This window comes from Leptonychotes weddellii, chromosome 6 (genome assembly GCF_054177405.1).
Source record: "Leptonychotes weddellii isolate Sample4059 chromosome 6, ASM5417740v2, whole genome shotgun sequence".
Taxonomy (NCBI): domain Eukaryota; kingdom Metazoa; phylum Chordata; class Mammalia; order Carnivora; family Phocidae; genus Leptonychotes; species Leptonychotes weddellii.
Genome location: NC_138374.1, coordinates 91,064,403 through 91,080,919, shown reverse-complemented (window position 1 = coordinate 91,080,919; position 16,517 = coordinate 91,064,403). Strand labels below are relative to the sequence as shown.

Below are 16,517 nucleotides of genomic sequence, written 5' to 3'. Positions count from 1 at the left end.
TGATCCCAGGGTCCTAGGATCAAGTCCCGCATCAAGCTCCCTACTCGATGGGTAGCCTGCTTCTCCCTCTGCCTGCCATTCCCCCTGCTTGTGCTCTCTCTCTCTCTGACAGATAAATAGATAAACTATTTGAAAAAATAAAAAAAAAGCTTATATGTGTACAAAGATGTATGAGGCAATTACAGATGTTTGGTAGAGGCTAAAGTACAACTGCAAAAAAGAGAAAATGCAAAAGCTGACTCTGGATTAACTGGAGAAAGACTCATCTAATTTGTAATTAATTTTGTGCCCTCTTCTTGAATTTCTTTTTTTTAAGATTTTATTTATTTATTTGACAGAGAGAGCACATGTAGGCAGAGCAGCAGGCAGAGGGAGAGGGAGAAACAGGCTCTCCGCTGAGCAGGGAACCCAATGCGGGGATCGATCCCAGGACCCTGGGATCATGACCCGAGCCAAAGGCAGCTGCTTAAGAGCGACTGAGCCACCCAGGCTCCCCTCTTCTCTTGAATTTCTAAAAATGAGTTTTGTCTCCTTTCACATGTGTAAACTGACAGTGCTCTCCAGCATTTCCAACAGAACAGAAGCAGTTCTCAGCAGGCTTGGGAAGCAGTATGTGAAGTCAAGCGTTGAATAGTTAAGACTGAGGTTTTAGATGATTTCTGATTTGTTTTATATAACATTTGTTTCTGCTCCATTTCCCTGGATAATCAACACTGAACTCCCATAAAGAACGAGGGATTAGCCCACTAAAAGTTCCTGGACAAAGCACAGAATAACTTCTCTGAGGCTTAGTTTTCTCATCCACAAAATTAAAAGGTTAGTACATGCTCTGCCAGCTCAATGAATTCTCTCAAGAGGATTCTCAGGAGAATCAAACACAATAAAGGTACCTTGAAACATTCCGAATGCACGTTATTACCCTGTATAGCAATTAAGGGTGCTGAAATGTGGGCTCAGATCTGCATCCTACTTAATGTGTGACCATGAGCAAGTTATTTAACTACCCTCTGTGTCAGTTCCTTCCTCTGTAAAATGAATACGATAATAGCATCTACCTGATAGGTTGCAATGAGCACTGAATGAGTTAATATACTAAAGTGCTTAATGTAGCTAAGTAAATGTTAGCTATTATTAAACATTATCAACTCACAATATTATTCATAATCTTGAGGGTACTGATTCTCTTAAAAAAAAAAAACCCCTAACTTTAAGGAAAGTAATGTCATACCAGTATTATCCACAAGCAGAAAGTAAATGCATTTTAGTTATCCATGCTATCTTTTTAAATTTATTTATTTAATTTTTAAGTCTTTTAAGTTATCCTTTTAAGCGAATTATTCCATATAATGAATAAATTTCATATAAATGGTTTCCATATTTTCTACAATACCAGTCTAGATTCTTGACGTGGCCTTCAAATATGTTCACCATTGGGGCGCCTGGCTGGCTCAGTTGGTAGAACACCTGACTCTTGGTCTCGGGGTTGTGGGTTTGAGCCCCATGTTGGATGTAGAGATTACTTAAAAAAATAAAATCTTAAAAAAAACCCAGAAAAAATATGTTCACCATCCTAATCTTCTAATTACTAATCAGACTCAACTGAAGTAACTTTAAAAACTAATCAATTTGTGGGGTGCCTGGGTGGCTCAGTCGGTTAAGCATCTGCCTTTGGCTTGGGTAATGACCCCGGGGTCCTGGGATCGAGTCCCGTGTCCAGCTCCCTGCTCAGTGGGTAGCCTGCTTTTCCCTCTCCCTCTGCCCCTCTCACTGCTTGTTTTCTCTCTGTCAAATAAATAAAAATAAAATTAAAAATAAAAAAAACTCATCAATTTGGCTCATTAATTTTATTTGAAGATCTCTAAAACTGGAAATTCACAGACAACCAAATAATCCCCCATTTGGTAGGTGCCTCTTTACTGAGCACCTACTAAGTAACCTTAGTTACTCAAAATTAGTGGTAAAACAACTTGTATTTATTGGGTACCTGAAAAGGCAGTCAGATATGAAGATTAGAAAATGAGGACTCTGTCCTCAGGGAAATTTCAAAGTAGAGGAGACTTAAAATTCATGTAAATAAAAAAATAATAATTTATATGAGTCACTAGAGTTAGGAAAAATTATATCGTACCATCTGTAAATGCTATGGTGGCTTAAGGAGGGATCAAAGAGGAATGGACTAGTTAGGGCACATGGAATGAGGAGTGGGGTCTTAGGTGAACCCAGACACCTGGGAAGAAGAGGGCATCCCAGACTCAAGGTACAGAGACGGGAATAAGTTTGATGTGGTTCTGATACACAGAGAAAGTCTGTTTGTTTGGGATAATAAATGCTGATGAGTGGTGGGAAAAGCTAGGTTAGAAAGATTATAATTACTTGGAAAATTAGGCCAAGTATTTTCACCTTCATGTGGCAGAAAAAAGAAAAAGCCACAGAATTGTTTTGAATAAAGAAGTGACCTTAGCAGTTTAATCACCCCTATAATCAGGAAGCTCTTCAAGTCTATCAAAATTTGTTCTTACTGTAATGTAAGTTCATGTCTTGTTTTGGTCCTCTGCAGCAGGGAAAAAGGAACTGTGGTGGAGACGCACCATAATAAGCTTTCACACATACTAAGGTCTGTAATAATTCAGCTCTTAATATCATCTTCAGATACTACTACTTACCTGCTATTGCTTTATAGCCTGTACCTTCTGCTTTGGTCAGGTAAACACCCTTGCAGAATTCCCATTTTTATCCCTATCCTATCTACAGACGTAAGTTACCTCTTTGTAACCACTTCTTGCAAAAATGCGTTTCATCTCTCCTGAAGAACACTTTGCTAGGGGTACAGTGATTCTCAGAACTGCCTGTTAGCTACTCCCACTCCCACAGCACTGCTCCTCAAATTGCTACAGTCTTTCCTATACGTGTTTTATGTATCTGTTAGTCTGTCTTACCCACCCAGGCAGTTGTCAGGTCTGTCCCACTGCAGTATGTATTTGCCTAATGGTCACCTTCACAGGGTCATTGCATCCTATCTGAGAGGCGAAGAGAAAATCTGGGCCCTAATTATATGAGTAAAGTTACTTTTCCTCCAAGCTCCTAACATTTTCTCTAACACCTTATTAAAACCAAAATCTATCTTCTTTTTTTTTTTTAAAGATTTTATTTATTCACTTGAAGAGAGAGACACAGTGAGGGAGGGAACACAAACAGGGGGAGTGGCAGAGGGAGAAGCAGGCTTCCCGCGGAGCAGGGAGCCCGATGCGGGGCTCAATCCTAGGACCCTGGGATCACGACCTGAGCCGAAGGCAGACGCTGAACGACTGAGCCACCCAGGCGCCCCCAAAATCTATCTTCTACTAGTTACCTTCCTTTTCCCGTACCCTGGCCTGATAACATACAAGTAAATACAGTTTCTAACAATGTCTCACCGCTGTTACTATACTATGGACACAATAAACATCCAGTGGTTTACATAAAAACTAAGATACTATCATACAATGCAGAATCTAAAAACATTAGCTATCCAATCTTAATCCACCAGTGTTTCCTTTTAAAGGGCAAAAATATTTACAATTCATTGTGTTCTACTTGGTGAGTGCATAATCTTTTTAAAAATCAATCTTCCATGATACAGACTTATGAGAACAAACAAACAAAACTATCAACTACTTACACTACTTGCTATGGACAGTTGCAAAAAAGATGGAAAACATCATTCCTATCCTTTCTAGAACATTTTGGTCTAACAAAAGATTCCAGAAGAAAAAAAAATGAAAAGGGCACCTGGGTGGCTCAGTTGGTTAAGTGACTGCCTTCGGCTCAGGTCATGATCCTGGAGTCCCAGGATCGAGTCCCACATCGGGCTCCCTGCTCAGCAGGGAATCTGCTTCTCCCTCTGACCTCCCCACTCTCATGTGCTGTCTCTCTCTCATTCTCTCTCTCCCTCAAATAAATAAAATCTTTAAAAAAAAAAAAAAAATGAAGATACCAGCATACAAAAAAAGCAATCACACACACAAAAATGCATATGCAATTTATTTACAAATATATGACACTATATAAATCAGTAATTATGTAGTGTTATACCCACCCAAGTACAAAATCAGACTCTCTCCATCCCAGGTCCTAAATTACCTGCATGTAGTTTTCAGGGGTTATTTATGTTATTCTCAGGAATACAGACTGGTTCCTATAATCAGGGAAGAGTTCCACAATCTCATCTTTTTCTACTTCCCAAACTCTGCTGACAACAAAACTGTATTTCCTGCATGCTCACAAGCCAGAATAAAGAAAAAAAAGTAACCAAATAGAGTACTTATTTAACAGGGCCACTGTTACCTTTCCTACATCTTTTCTTTCTTATTCATTATATTCTGTTCACACACAGCGGCACTTTCTTCAACCACTGCAGCAATCCTAAATCCACTACATACCTGGGAGCTGGGCTGCTTAGGCTCATCCATTCTCCCAGGAGACTCACTTCTGGCTCTGTGTCTCTCCGTCAAGGGAACAACACTGCCGGAGGGGCTAAATCTGTTGGAAGAGGAGCAAAAAGGGGACTGATAGAAAAGTAGCGTCAAGGAACTTAAAAAATAGTGATGTCTACCCTTTTTATCCCATGGCTGAGGAAGGGGGAACAAACGGAAAAACAGATTACTAAGAAATACTTTCATGGAGTCAATATAGGATCTGATCTGAAATAAGAAAGGTCTGCCTTAGTAAATCTAACAAACACAAAATGACATAGCAGACAGACCATATGGCCTGGTGAAACTAAGGCTAAATAGAAGCTTCTACCCTTAAGTTCTGGGAGACCATAGAGGCATAAATTAAAACTGGGTCTATGATTTTGTTTCTTCTATGTAACTGTTAGGTTTGGGGTTGTTCCTCCCTCCAGTCCCCATGGTAACTTGTTACATATTTCAGACTGCTGATACCGATCATGGAGATTACAAATCTTTGCATCCAAAGCCATTACTTCTGATACAGTTCTAACACTGGACAACAGTGCTAACACAGGGGGCAGTAAGTATTGTGCACAAGGAGATTTTAACTGTGAAGGACACAAGAAAAGACCACCTATAGTAAATACAGGATATACTCTCTGTGAAATATATGTCACTTTCAAGACCAGGTGTGAACCAAAGTAATAGCTTCTTTAGTTTTCATTGTTCATGCAGTCAATTTTAATTTATTTTCAAGAGTGGAAAAAAACAAATGTTACCAATCTACATTGGTAATATTTCTTTCTTTCACCTGAGACTTTGTTTCAATTTACTTAGATTAGAATTATTGCTACTTCCACCAAAAAAAAAAAAAAGTTCTGCAATATATCAGAAAAGAAAAGTGAGGGGTAGGACATTAGCAGCACTGGTGGAAAAACGAGACTCTCAGGCTTGTGGTGCCAGCAGTCATCGATGAGAGAAAACAGGGAAGATATTATCAAATGGCAAATGAGTTAAAAAAAAAAAAAAAAAAAGGGAAAAACATCCAAAAAGCTTTTCTTTGGAATTACTGTGATTACACTAAAAAGAACAATCCTGCTGGTACCATCCTTCCTCTAATTTGGTAGGTGGGGGCAAGGAAAAGTAAACAGTGCTACAAAGGAAAGTAAAAGTCCCCGAGGCCACCTACCTGTGTGATAACATACCAAGGAAGGGCAAAGATGCCAGGCTCCCAGCTGATGATCAGCTCCCTGCCTGGAAATCCGAGAAGGCCCTGGCAATTACTGATCCTAGTGTGGCTGCAGCCGCTATTCTGATTCATGGAAGTGTCTAACTTTACCATAGTTCTCACAACACTGTGAATACTTCACGACTAGGAGCTTCCTGCTTTAAAAAAATAAGAATGCAAGTCTTTTGGCACACTTCCAGTTTCCCCAACACCAACTTATCTTGGCTAAGAACAGCAAGTAAGGAAGATGCCCTCTGTACCACACAGAGGGCCTGCTTCAGGGATGTCTGCTCAACAGCCATCAGATGACCAAGGAAAACAAACCTTACCTGTCAATTTCACTGCTTGTTGGCCGGGCCACCTTGGTTCCCGAAGATCCTAAAGGGTAATTTTCCTGTCCCACAGAACCATGGCCTGTGGTGTCGATCACCATAGCTGTGACTTCCTCGGCACTACTCCCATCTTCTCCGGAAGGCTGATTCTCAGGCCCGAGCCACTCTTCCAGATTCTCAGTTTTGATGTGCACTGCTCCAAGGACCCTGACTTCGTCATCACTGCGGGCCCCTCGGTCTGCTACTCCCGTCTCCACGTACCACTGTCCTGCTCGGTTGATTCGAAGGATGGGCTCCCGGCTCTCTACATCAGAACTCGGTTCAATTATCTGAGGGCTGGTGGACTCCTCCGGAGGACTGAGCTCCCTGATATCCAACACAGCGCTAACCTGACCTCGCCGGTTTCCCTTTGCGGTATTGGGCCGCGGGCTAAGGGAACGGTTTAGAGTTGGTGTAACCCTGTGAGATTCTGGAGGTCTTTCTGGATGCTTTGTCCTCGTCTGACTTAATTCGGCTTCAACCTCTGCCACATTGATTTTGAAATGAATGCCCTCCAGGATCTGTGTACATTTGTCGATGATATGCTGCATCTGCAGGAAACTGGCGGCCGTCAGGTAGCTGATGATATCTGCCAGCTGCAGGCATATCCGCCCCGTGTAACAGAAGGAGAGGAGCTGTTCAAAAACACTAGGGTTCTTGATGACCGAAATGGAGACAGTACTCATCTCGTTTAAGGACATGTGATCCCGGAAATAGGGTGAGCTGGCAGCCAGTACCACTTTGTGCGCCCGAAAAGCTTGTCCTTGCACATTGACCACAATATCACAGAGACGGCCCTGCATGCGCAGCTGGTTTAGATGGCTCAGGACAGAGTTGCTGAAGTCCGGGATCTCCAGTTGTATGTTCCCACCTTTCTCCATGGTCGTGCCTGAGGCTGTAGGCAGGCATTCAACCCTGTGGAAAGAGGAAACCATGTTCAGCAATAGTTAGAATGTCACTCCTCTCATGCTTTCTGATTCAACTCTGCTGACGAATAGTTTTGGGTAAAATTTCAAAATCTCCAAGTAAAAAGATAACTTTCTTCACATTTAAATATGGAAAAGAAGTACCAACAGGTTTTTCAGTTCACATTTCCCAGAAGATACCCTTAAAACCGAAATGTGATTGCTAGACTTCTGTACACTCGAGCTATGTCCATACGTCCCTTACTAATAAGCTATGCAACATCAAAACAGAAGTTCAACAGAATAGAAGGGGCAAAGCAGTTGTGACAGTTCTTTTTTTTTTTTTGTTCTTTAGTCATAAAGTATTTGCACACTGAATATAAAAATCCTCTGACAACTTTTCTTTGGAGGAGAAAGTAATAAGCTCTTTGAATAAATGTAATTACACACCAACGGGTCGATTAGGCATCCATCCCTCCTGTTAATACTTTACTACATTATGCATGAGTTAGGTTTATTATTTAAAAGATGACTAATAGCCCATATGAATGCAAGCCATTATTTCTAAGCTTAAGAGTCAGAGCTCCTACCAAAAGGCTTTGGGTTTAGGACTCTGAAATAAACTCTAGGTTAGGAAAACGTGCCACAGCTGTGTCAGAACTCAGTGAAGATGCAGAAAACTTGAAATTCACTCTCAGAATTAGGACAGAGTAGGTAAACCTACTTCTATCTAAATTCAAAGTCGGGAATTTCAGGGTGGTGATGATACTGATACTGAAATTTCATTCCCCAAAACTGGTTAAAAAAATAGAGCATTTACCAAGTATGGTCAAAATTTTGACATTAAAAGATTAAAAAAAAAAATAGCTGAAACACTATGCCGGTAATTGCACCCAATAGCCTTCAATGGTTGAGAATAATTTGTATAAATCTCAACAGGAAGACACTGACTTGAGCCCAATGTTTCCATTTATCTGTAACTTTATAAGACATTACATAGTTATCTAAGACCTAAAATTTCAGGAACTTATCCTGACAAACTCACAGTATTGCCCCGCATTTACGACACATTTATCAGTAAATAGGGAAGTGTATACACTGCTTTCAAGAACCAACTTTAGCCAATCTGACCTTTTTCCAAAGCGTTTTGGTCTGTTTTGAAACTTTTAATCCAATAAGAGCCTCTGTCGATGCCATCATGAATTCAGATGTGTTTATTTTGGAGCCTACACCAGCGCCTTTTTTGTTTGCTCTTTCCGGCAATTCCCCAGTGAGGAGGACGCCCCTGGAGTAAGGTCTTTACCGTCGGCACTGGAAAGGTGAGAGCTGTAAGAGGGAGAATCGGGAACGCCATGGGGTTGGCCACCTCGGTATTTGAGGGGCTTTAGTCTGCGTTAGGAAGCGTGGGTAGCGGGGAACTGGCAGAAGGGCGAAATGTCACCGAGGAGCGGGGGAGGAGAGGGGTGCAAGGCGTGAGGCTAGGGAGCTAGCCATCAGGTGAGGGCAGAGACCGGGAAGGGGGCGGCGCCCCGGGACCCTGTCCAGGCGGTAAGCGTAGGCGGGCAGGGAGCTGCCCAGAGGTGGGTGTGTGTATCTGGGTGTGTCCGGGCTGCGGTGGGGGAGGGGGCCGCCCATCCCGGGGTCCTGAGGGAGGGGCCCGGCGAGGGGGCGGGCCCGGCAGCTCAGCCCGGCCCGGGGCCAAGGGGGTGGAAGGTCTCCGGTGCCTTGAGGGTGGGGTGAAGGGGAGTGGCTGAGCGCCCCAGGAGCAGGCTGCGGCGGAGCCCGGACAAGGCGGCCCCGGTGCAGGGCAGCTGGACCGGAGTGCGGGGCCCGAGCCCAGTCAAGGAGCAGCACCTACCTCCGGGGGTGGAAATGGGCCGGAATGGGCCGGAACACCGTCCCGGAAGTGAAACCCCCCACCCCCTCCCCCGGAGCGGGCGACGTGCCGGAAGGAAATCACTCACCCTTACACCGCCCCCCTCCCCCTCCCCCAGCGCTTTCCGTCCCTCGCGCCCCCTCCCCTCTCTTCCTTCTCAGTCGGTCGGAGGGCGGGAGCCCTGAAGTCACGCGGGCGGTCGTCTCTCCGCCCACAACGGCGAGGTGGGGCGGGGCCAAAGGGAAGGAGGTGTGGCTAGGGGAGGAGGAAGAGATGAGGGGAGGAGAGAGGGAGGAGCTGAAGCCTGCGCTGGCGGGGAGGATGCGTCATGACGTCATAAAACCCCCATCCTTATATACTAGCGCTGGCCGCCATCTCGGTCTTTTGAGGCTAGGAGTCGCCGATCTGCATGTAAGTGTTCTTTTTTTTTTTGCTTAGTGGCTTCTTGGCTCGAGGCCGCCAACTCTTGGCAGTTAAAGTCACCTTATACATGTATTTCTAGGCTGGTCGTGAACCTTTGCAGGGTTCACAAGATGAAGATGGTAGATGATTACGCGTAGGGTGCGGGTGCGGCCTAAACTACTTGGGTTGTGGGGGCTGAACTGCGAAAAAGCCCTGGGCTCGCGTTCTCTGCCTGTGATGAAGCTTGCGTTGGTAGGGACATCTGAGACTGTTGATGAATGCCAACGGCTCTGATGGCGGCGCGTGCCGATGACCCGAGTGGGCCTCCTGTGGCCTCTTGCTCAGGGAGGCCGGCGGTTGGGGTGCTTAGTCCACGTGGTTCTCTCAGTGGCTGCATCCAGCAGCGCACCGTTATTTACGTCAGTGGTGCCCAACCTTTGTGCACTGCGCTTTCTCTAACCTGTGAAGTGCACCCTTTATAGTCATGAAGTCACGGGTGGTGTAGACCACCTGGTATAGATGATAGGAAAACGACATGCTTAGACTTATTTAGAGCAAAACGGTATCCTAAAAATCGTCATCTTTTCTCTTAGGAATCATGCTGGGCACGAATGCAGTCTGGCTTTTGATGGCTTCTGATGGACAGGTAAGAAACGGGTAAATGCAGCGGTAGGAGTCAGATCTGCTTGGAGGTGGTCTTTGTGTTAAGCCTGTGATGGTTTAAGAGTAGTGGACAGAAGGGATTTCTGAAAAATCCTACTCTGAGGCTTAAGTAGTTAAGAGTGTTGATAATTTACTTGGCTACTCGGTGTGTTTCACTGGATATTCCTTGTCTGTTTTCTAGTTCTGTGTCAAAGGGGTGGAAGTGGCTGCGGAGGTAAGTTACTGAAATTCTCTCACAAAGGGGAGGTTAGGTTGAAAGTGCTACAATGATGACATTTTATTTGCTACTCTTGACTGTGAGAATGACGAGAATTATTACCACCGTTACACTAACTGAGGCACATAAAATGGTGATGTAAAAAATTGAGATTGCTACCAAGTTTACATGAAGCTGTTTCTTCCTAGGTCCTAAAGTTTCACACCCTCGCCATGGGCAAAGAGGTGAGAAACCTTGTATTATGTAGTCCATATTACTCAGTATTTTTTTTTTTTTTAACACAAATGTGAACTTCTGTACTCTAGTATCTTCTGTTAAATGCTTGGGGAACCTGAAAAACAGATACTGTGATGGTTGCATAGTTCAGCAGATTGGATCATGAAGAGAGACACCCATTTGTCTGATGTATCTGCATTGATAGTAAAACTGGTTTGGTACTAATAGCATAAGGAAAATGTCACTAACTTAATTTCGCTCCTTTTTTGTAGGCACTAAACAGAAGTAGCTGGAAGTTGAAGGGGTGAGTAGTTAATTGAACTAAAACATTGGTAACTGGGCAGACATGACAAAGAATGCCACTAATGGCTTTTCAGAGTTGCCTTATGCACAGAAACCACTCCTCCCATGAAATGCTTGAGTGCATTGCTGAAGGCATTAAATAAATCAACGGCCAGATCCTTGTCCTGTTACCATTAGTTAGGACCCTGTCATTTGTAAAAAACCAGCCTGTATGATGATAAGCAAATACTGACTGAACATGAAGGTCTTAATTAGCTCTACCTGATTTCAGGCATTTTTTAAATTTGTGGGGGAGAAAATTCATCTTTGGTGTCTTGCTAACTATCTTTATTTCTTAGGTGGACTTGAGTCTTAGACATGTCTGGACCGACCATTTTTGGGGTAAGTATTAAACATTTTAGTAGGTCCAAAACTTACTGTGAATGCGTAAGTAGAACGCTTAACTACCAAGTTACTAGTTTTCTATGGCTGGTTAGTGAACGCATGTTGAGCATGCTCTGAACGGGGTTTTTGAAATGATGTTGATCAAATGTCTGACCTGAAATGAGCATGTAGACAAATTTAACACTGAAGAACCCTGTGACAGTGATAATTGTCAATCCAATTAATTCAATGATAATTAACATTTTAATGAAATGTCTTGTTTCTTTTCTAGCTTATAGGCCACTATCATGGAGGCTTGCTTGGGGTAAGACAAAAACAGTTCATTTTCTGAAGTCAAGTCTATGTTTCTGAAATACACTATGTGTTAAGTGCTTTCTGGTATTGCGGGGAGGATTTGGCTGTTGTGAAGTGTGTCTAAAGCGGTATCTTTTTGTTAGGTACTGAGTTTGAAGACGTTTTCATATAAAGGTATGTATTCTATTAATCTTACTTGGTTACTAAGCAAGATGCTGTTAGTGATGATTTTTGAAATTAAAAACAGATGGGAATCTCTCTGAAAAAGAGTGAAGATTTTTTAAAAACTGAAACAGTATCAGGAAAACTTCAGAAACCTACTTGTTATTACTTACTACTAAATTTGACTAAATTTCTGCAGGTGTGAAGAGTTGGGGGCACCTTACAAAGCCTGGAACAAGGAGTTATAAGCTAAGGTACAGAAATCTCAAGTTTGATTTCTATATGAAGTGGTTTAAAGCCGGTACGATGATGAAACCATAGTTCAGCAGACTAGCAGTGATGAGCAAAATTGTCTTTCGCTCCTATCTGATGTATCTGGCTGCAGCAATCCTATCCATAACCATTGAAAAGGAAAATTAGCCATTCTACCACAGAAAATGTTCAGGGTTTGAATACTATAGTGGCTCATACACAAACAGTTCTAAGGACTCATAACTTGAGAAATACAGGCTGATACATTTTTGCCAGGAAATTATGGCATGTAAATCTGAATAGATTATGCCAGAATGAGTTATTTAGTTGTATTTACTTATTAATAAACTCCCATTTCCAGAGCAGTTTCAGTATTCCCAGCAAAATTGAACATAGACTTTGTATATATCCTGTCTTCACACACCTCACTATCCACATTCAACAATGGAGTGAGACTTGCTACAGTCACGAATCTATAATAGACCATTATCACCGAAGTCCAGAGTTGACATTAGGATTCACTCATGGTGTTACATGATGTATGGGCTTGGATAATAGTGTATGACACCTACACAACTGTCATAATGTGTGGAATAGGTTTGCTGCCCTAAACGTTACTTCTCAGAAAGTTAAAAATGGGGAAAATGAAGGACAAATTTTAAGGGCTTTATTTCTCCCATATTCAAACAGGCAGACTTGTCAACCTGAAGATTTAGAGGTAAGTTGGTCTCTGATCTAGATGATAAGTTAGAATGTAACCAGTGATGTAGTGATTCTGCCAAATGAAATAGAATGATATCACTCTTAAAACCGTTCCATTTGATTCTGAGGTTACTTTATCAGCAACCATCATGTAAGGTTTTTTTTTTTTTTTTTTACCATGATTAACTTGCAGTTGTTGCTTTTAGGGTGTTTATGAGAGCAGCAATCCAGTTATGAGAGCAGCTTACCAGTTGAAAGGTGAGGCTTAAAGACATCAGTACTGTTGTCTTATTCCAGAATACATGATGATCTCACTCCAACTTGAACTCTCTCACTGATCACTTGATGATCATAAAAGATCTGATATTCTATGTACTCAATACCATTAGAATTGAAACACAGAAATGTGACTAAAAACAGCTTCTTTGTCCTTGCAGGCACCTGAATGGATGCTTATGGGATAGAAGATCAAATTTCCAATTTCAATAAATTTTTATAAACCATCTGATCAAGAGTGCTTCTTTCAATTTAATGAGATGAAGGAAGGGAAGTAGGACATCTTTGTGGTTTGAGACCCTGTGACATTAGTTTCATTAGTTGACCTTTTCATGTGTATTTTATAGGATGTCTTGGGCTTGAAAATAATTTGCAGAGGAATATACTATAGCCCTTTTGTTTAAAATACTGTATTTGTATTGACTTAGATTAGTGACATGATCTGGGATTAGCTGTATATTTTGCAGAAATTTTCTAGGGCTGAATGAAATCCCTGTCAGAAAAATATTTGCTGTTAAGCATGGTCTCTTAGAAGTATTGATAGATGATAAAAGGAAGTGACTCGGTATCTTCCCCCCCCCACCCCAATACAAATTGAAAGCAAGCCTAAAAATCTAATAGGTTTTAAGACTGAAGTCAGTACTGTGGTTATACCAATCCTTTAGAAAATAGGTATATTTAGTAGTAGTGCTAATTTTGTAAGTGACAATTGGGATTTTGGTCAAATCTTAAACTAGTGGGTTGCCAGTCAGTTACTCCCTAAATTCCTAAAGAGACGGCTTTGGCTTCTGGCAACATAAAAGCCTTAGATATTCCAAATCGGCACATTTAGTACTTGAAGTGTGGGGGTGACATGACACATTCGGGTTGCAGTTTACCTTCAGACTTAACCTACTTGAGAGTTTTAAGACCAAAGATACTGCAAATCTGGATACAATGTGACTTGAAATAAACACTGGGGTCTGATTGTGAGCTTTTGATGGCTTTCAGAGTATGAGAAAACTTAACCCCAGCTACACTGACAACCACACTTGTACAGGAAAGTAAAGTACAAATTTATTGCAGATGGGATTAGCTCAGTCTCTTGAGAAATTGTGGCTAGGTGCCCAAAGGTCAATAATGAAATTAGGCAGCAATCATGGTGGTCTATGGCTTGGAAGATGGCCATTAAGGTGAGTTCATGGCTGGTTGAAAACTTCATGAAGTGAAGACTAATGGTAATAAATTAGAAGGGACATCTCTAGTATATTAGAAACACCAATCGTGTCTTATTTAAAAAAAACCTGAATGAGGGAAGCAGTTTTTGAATGTCTACTATATGCTAAATGTTTTTAGTTCTTATGACAGCAAGTGAGGAATTTCCTCCATTTTACAGGTGCACAACCTCAGGATAAAGTTGCCAGAGGCCACACAGATGGCAGTGTCAGACTGTACTACAGTGTATCATTGTAATGGGCAGAATTAGTACACTGAAGGACCCATCTCTTAGGGGGCTCGAAGGGAGGGCCAAAACCACTAGACGAAACACTACAGGCAGAAATATTAAAGGTCTTGCCATCTGGTCTGAAAAGTCCCAGTGTATACCTAGAATCAGTAAAGTTTGCTTGACATTAGATTGGGGAAGACTTGGGAGGTTTTATGGGACAAAGGGTTATTCAGAAGGGCTGGGCTGATTTTAAAAAATGAAAACCCTAATGTGACTTTAGCCTCTGGCACTGGGTGGGAGCTTGCACTCAAGTTACAAGGTACCCTGCAATCCTTGGAACACGTAATCCTTTTAACTTGTTGCCTACCACTTACAGGGAGGTGAGGGATGGGTGTGTAGGGTACTGTTGAGTCATTGGTAACTCCAGTTTGAATAACATTCCCACATTTATACTTCCAATATTTGATTTGGCCCCCCCTGGAAAATTGATACCCATTACTAAGAGCCCATGTAAATTATTTTCATTGAACAAAATGGAAATAGCCCGTTAGTTGACCCTACCCTACCAGAAGGCCAACAAATGGCTTTGGAGGCCACTGTAAGGACTCCAGCTTTTCTCTGAGATGGGAAACCACTGAAGGGTTTTGAGCACTTGGAAATGTTGATAGATGATAAAAGGAAGTGACTGATACCACTCCAGGAGTGACCTGACCCTTCCTGACAGACTGCTGAGGGGTAAGGATGCAAGCAAGATTGTTAGGAAGCTTTTGCTGTGGAAGATGGTCACCTGAACCAGGGTGGTGGCTGGAGGTAAGAAAAAGTATCAGATGCTAGATATATTCTGAAGGTAGAGCTGACAAGACCTTTGAGACAAGTTTCTCCAGACTCACGTTCTTGTTCTGACCATAAAACTGAGGACTACCATGTGTTTACAAGATGACTCTGGAATGTCTGGGAAAAAGAATGTTACGTAATAATAAAGCTACTTTTATGTGGCACTTAACAATCAGGGACATATGTCAGGAAATCTACGAAGCACTTTTTTTTTTTTAAAGGTTTTCTTTGTCAGAGCGCATGCAAGAGCACAAGCAGGGGGAGTGGCAGGCAGAGGGAGAAGCAGACTCCCCACTGAGCAAGGAGCCTGATGTGGAGCTTGATCCCAGGACCCTGGGATCATGACCCAAGCCGAAGGCAGACACTCAACTGACTGAGCCACCCAGGCACCCCTATATATAATGCTCTCAATTCCCCTTCCAAATTTGCCTAGCTATTTTTATCATTTCTTATACCCCGCGCACACATTTAATTCCCTCTTTTATTTCTATAAATATGTTTTGTTAGGTTCCGATAGTTCCAATACATTAAATATTTGCAAATCTGATTCTGTTTGCTGATAATGTCTCATTAGTAGCTTGTTTCCTTGGGTGTTTTGTCATTAAAAAAAAAATCGTGAGATTATGTGCCTTGGAACTTTATCTTCTGCAATTCTTTGAGAACTGGGTTTGTTTTATTTTGCATTTGCTTTTATCAACCTAGGAACACTATGAATCTCAGCTTGTAAAGTGTTCAAACCTCCGTTAAGTGTCAGCTTGTGGTTGTTAATGCTCAGAGCCGATCCCCAGAGCCAATGCAAACACAGACAAGTTTCTTTATCATCACCCTCTACCAAGGGGGTCTCCTTTCAGGAGCTTGTTTTACATGGGGATCTCTTATCTAACTTCTCCACGTATGCAGGAGGCAGTAGGCTTTGTTTGCCTGTTTCCCCTTATAATCCAGCAAAAACCAAAGTCCTAGGTCACACCAGATCAGCAGTACCCCAGGATATCAACAGCTTAAGCACCTAATTACATCAGTGTCGGGGGCATTTCTGGTCTCTAAGGAGCTCCCTTTCTTACTAGTTCATTTATGCATTTAAAGAGAGTCAATGAGGGACGCCTGGGTGGCTCAGTGGGTTAAGTGTCCAACTCTTGATCTCAGCTCAGGTCATGATCTCGGTCATTAGATCGAGCCCCATGTCGGCTCCGCGCTCAGTGCAGAGTCTGCTTGAGATTCTCTCTCTCCCTCTGCCCCGCCCCCCACTCACACTCTCCCTCTCTCTTTAAATAAAATCTTAAAAAAAAAAATACAAAGATTCAAAGAAATTTTATTTAGGAATTTTAGGTGTTCTGTACAAGAAAGATTTTCTAGGATAGTTACTCTATCATATTGCTAAACTGAAGTCCTAAGCTAACACTGTTTAAATATTCAATGATATTATATGAACAGTAGTTGTGTGTGCCAAAACAGATTCATTTACTTAACTCCCACTGCCCGAAATAGTATTCTAAAAACTGCCTGAAAAAAATCTAGTTTTCTGAATTTTTATATACCTCTTTATATATAAAATTTATATATATTCTTTTTTTTTTTT

General features: G+C 42.0%; 1 protein-coding gene, 1 long non-coding RNA gene and 9 other non-coding genes across 16 annotated transcripts in view; 10 read left to right on the top strand and 1 right to left on the bottom strand.

The window, feature by feature from the left end:
* The window catches only part of ZBTB37 (zinc finger and BTB domain containing 37), a 48,234-nt gene extending 39,308 nt beyond the window's left edge, over positions 1–8,926 (bottom strand). For 2 of the 5 annotated variants that reach the window (XM_031029825.2, XM_006734889.3), the window contains exons 1-4: positions 8,793–8,926; positions 8,066–8,260; positions 5,988–6,944; positions 4,419–4,518 (exon numbers count right to left, since the gene is read on the bottom strand). In XM_031029825.2, coding sequence (XP_030885685.1) covers positions 4,419–4,518; positions 5,988–6,910 — 1,023 coding nt within the window. In that variant the 5' untranslated portion in view covers positions 6,911–6,944; positions 8,066–8,260; positions 8,793–8,926. Of the gene's footprint in view, positions 1–4,418; positions 4,519–5,983; positions 6,945–8,065; positions 8,491–8,792 lie in introns of those variants that run through there. The other 3 variants (XM_081824627.1, XM_031029824.2, XM_081824628.1) reach the window with 3 other exon arrangements.
* Positions 8,927–9,153: 227 nt separating this feature from the next.
* On the top strand, positions 9,154–12,913 carry LOC102739195 (uncharacterized). 2 transcript variants are annotated; one of them, XR_004076217.2, is made up of 12 exons: positions 9,154–9,221; positions 9,806–9,858; positions 10,057–10,089; positions 10,281–10,316; positions 10,581–10,612; positions 10,950–10,992; positions 11,267–11,299; positions 11,433–11,463; positions 11,651–11,705; positions 12,394–12,421; positions 12,612–12,663; positions 12,843–12,913. It is a non-coding gene; the product is annotated as an uncharacterized LOC102739195 (long non-coding RNA). The 2 variants fall into 2 exon arrangements; XR_014146430.1 differs by lacking the exon at positions 9,154–9,221 and adding an exon at positions 9,228–9,631.
* On the top strand, positions 9,436–9,515 carry LOC115941470 (small nucleolar RNA SNORD74). The gene has a single exon (XR_004076228.1). It is a non-coding gene; the product is annotated as a small nucleolar RNA SNORD74 (small nucleolar RNA).
* LOC115941466 (small nucleolar RNA SNORD75) lies at positions 9,920–9,981 on the top strand. The gene has a single exon (XR_004076224.1). It is a non-coding gene; the product is annotated as a small nucleolar RNA SNORD75 (small nucleolar RNA).
* On the top strand, positions 10,435–10,503 carry LOC115941464 (small nucleolar RNA SNORD77). The gene has a single exon (XR_004076222.1). It is a non-coding gene; the product is annotated as a small nucleolar RNA SNORD77 (small nucleolar RNA).
* Positions 10,818–10,878, top strand: LOC115941462 (small nucleolar RNA SNORD44). Its single transcript, XR_004076220.1, has one exon. It is a non-coding gene; the product is annotated as a small nucleolar RNA SNORD44 (small nucleolar RNA).
* LOC115941465 (small nucleolar RNA SNORD78) lies at positions 11,122–11,186 on the top strand. The gene has a single exon (XR_004076223.1). It is a non-coding gene; the product is annotated as a small nucleolar RNA SNORD78 (small nucleolar RNA).
* LOC115941468 (small nucleolar RNA SNORD79) lies at positions 11,503–11,587 on the top strand. The gene has a single exon (XR_004076226.1). It is a non-coding gene; the product is annotated as a small nucleolar RNA SNORD79 (small nucleolar RNA).
* Positions 11,750–11,829, top strand: LOC115941463 (small nucleolar RNA snR60/Z15/Z230/Z193/J17). The gene has a single exon (XR_004076221.1). It is a non-coding gene; the product is annotated as a small nucleolar RNA snR60/Z15/Z230/Z193/J17 (small nucleolar RNA).
* On the top strand, positions 12,460–12,536 carry LOC115941469 (small nucleolar RNA SNORD47). The gene has a single exon (XR_004076227.1). It is a non-coding gene; the product is annotated as a small nucleolar RNA SNORD47 (small nucleolar RNA).
* On the top strand, positions 12,700–12,776 carry LOC115941467 (small nucleolar RNA SNORD81). Its single transcript, XR_004076225.1, has one exon. It is a non-coding gene; the product is annotated as a small nucleolar RNA SNORD81 (small nucleolar RNA).
* Positions 12,914–16,517: the final 3,604 nt, after the last annotated feature.